The 2,144-nt window shown below is 51.0% G+C and overlaps 1 protein-coding gene across 1 annotated transcript; it reads right to left on the bottom strand.

The window, feature by feature from the left end:
- Nucleotides 1-564: 564 nt before the first annotated feature.
- Nucleotides 565-1,049, bottom strand: LOC118336881 (rab11 family-interacting protein 2-like). The gene has a single exon (XM_035673640.1). It carries the CDS (start codon nt 943-945, stop codon nt 565-567), a length of 381 nt encoding a protein of 126 aa, XP_035529533.1. The 5' UTR covers nt 946-1,049.
- Nucleotides 1,050-2,144: the final 1,095 nt, after the last annotated feature.

Here is a 2,144-nt window from a genome sequence, read left to right as displayed (position 1 = left end):
AAAACAACATGTTATGCTAAAAATACCTCTGAGCGTTCGGATCATGAATCTGTAGATAATCCCTGGAATTGGGACAGGCATTAATCCCCCAACTCGCTTTACTACGTCATGCCTCAGCTAGTGGGAAACATTGTGAGGAACCCCACAACAAAACAAACCTAAAAAGGTGGGCCTGTCAGGGAGGTTTCTAGAAGGTCTGGTGGGTTTTTTTTTGAGGGGGGGTGATGCTGTCAGCCTTCAGTGAGGTGTTTAGTGGTCAGAGTTTAGTTTTAGTATATATGTGGGAGGAGGGAGGGTGTGTCTGCAGGGCCCTGATGCAGCACCAGAAGACAGCTGTGTTTATATCTGAGCACAAACTGTGCAGCAACTAAAAAACAGGACAAAAGAAAAAGAACTTGGGGAAAGAAAAGGGGAAAAACACACCCCTGATGAGTTCAATGAACATGGGGGAAAACAGATTTACCAGATGAAGCATGTGTATGTGTGGTATTCCCCCCCACCCACCACCACCTACCTTCATCTGCATGCTGACACACACACACACACACACACACACAGCTTAACTTACTCGTTTTTCACGCATCTGCTCTCATGGTAGAGCTTCTCCAGGTGGATCACCGCCTGTCCGAGGAACACGTCCAGCCCGATGAGCGCCCGGTGCATCACGGTGAGGACCAGCTCGTTGCTCCCGGCCGGGTAGCCGCTCCGCCCGCCACCCTCCAGCACGCCGGGCTGCAGCTCGAAGGAGCACTCCTCCCTCCACTCGGGCTCCGTGGTCTTCTCCACCACGCAGGTCGAGTATTTCTCCTTCCCCAGCTGGATGATGGTGTACACGTCGCTGGTGCCGTGCTTGCCCTTGCCCCGTAAGCCCCTGCCTCTCAGCACCGTCACCTGGACGTGTGTCGGTACCCATTTCTGGTCCTCCTCTACGGTTAGAGAGGACATGTCCCCCCCCTCCCACCACCCTTACCTCCAAGACAGACAGACCGACCGACCGACCGACCTTTGCCGCCGCACACCGTGACGGAGGCGAGGCAACCGGGGAGGGCAAGAGGGCTGGTTGGTGGGGTGTCCGGCCGCTTCTCCCGGTCTGGGCTGTTGCACAGTCCATTTCAGTCTGGGGAGTCGGCGGGCCGGTGCGGCATTATGGCTGTCTAGGTAGTACGTGCAGTGTTTTTCCGGCGTGGGTTTGCCGGGTTGTATCAGGCTCTCTCTCCTCCTCCTTCTCTCTCTCCTCCCCTCCTTCCCAGAACGGCTCGCTCCTTGTTGTCTCGCAGCAGTGGAAGCTCTTGCGGCTTGCAGCACGCAAGCGTCCGTCCGTCCCCGCACGGCGCGTCCCTGCTCTCTCCCTCCTGGCTGCCGTACGGGCTCTCTGGCGGGCAGCGACGTCACGCCTCCTATCCTCGCCCCTGTCTTCTTCTGCGGACGAGAAGTCAACCCGACCACACACACAACACACACACACACACACACACACACACATGGGCTGCATGCACAGACTATAATAATACGAGCCTGTGCTGGAATGTAGGAGGGTGATATATCAACTCTGTCTCTCAAACAGTGTGAAAGTCCTCTCTCTCTGTGCTCGGCTGTCCACAACACTGCAGATACAACCCTTAAGGCCTCTGTAGTACAAGCTGTAGTTTAAAAACGAAGTCTTGTGTTGACATATGTCGACTTAAAGGGTGTGTAATCACCTCAAAATAACAATTGTTGTGTTTTTGTTGCCTTAGAATGAGTTTTAATCTACAGAGGGAGCGAGATGTTGAATGTTTGGCGTTTTTTTTCTTACTTTTTTACTTCTGTGGCTACTGTAGTTCCTCCTACACCATTAGCTCCCAACATTTCCCCCAAGGGACCCCTTTTCTATCATTTAGTGAACTGACAACTTCTGACTTAGTGACATATTCTATGGATATTTCATATGCAAAACTGCACAATGAACTCAAGAAGTTTACGTAAAACAAGTGATTTTGGATGAATTTTGAGCAGATTACTTCATGTTTAGGGGAACTTTTTATACAATTCTCCGTCTCTGTTCATATTCTTTATCATTTTTAACAATCTTAAGTACTTACTAGGCTTCTTTTATGATAAATTCAGTGTTTTCGTGTCCCTGATCCCTTAGAGAAGTGAACCAA

The sequence above is a fragment of the Morone saxatilis genome, unplaced genomic scaffold (assembly GCF_004916995.1).
Source record: "Morone saxatilis isolate NCDOM2014 unplaced genomic scaffold, NCSU_SB_2.0 Contig3, whole genome shotgun sequence".
In the NCBI taxonomy this organism is placed as follows: domain Eukaryota; kingdom Metazoa; phylum Chordata; class Actinopteri; family Moronidae; genus Morone; species Morone saxatilis.
This window is presented reverse-complemented; position numbering and strand designations above follow the sequence as displayed.

What these genes read in the sequence shown, in the direction of transcription:
- LOC118336881 (XM_035673640.1), bottom strand. Translation starts at nt 945, where the DNA reads ATGTCCTCTCTAACCGTAGAGGAGGACCAGAAATGGGTACCGACACAC.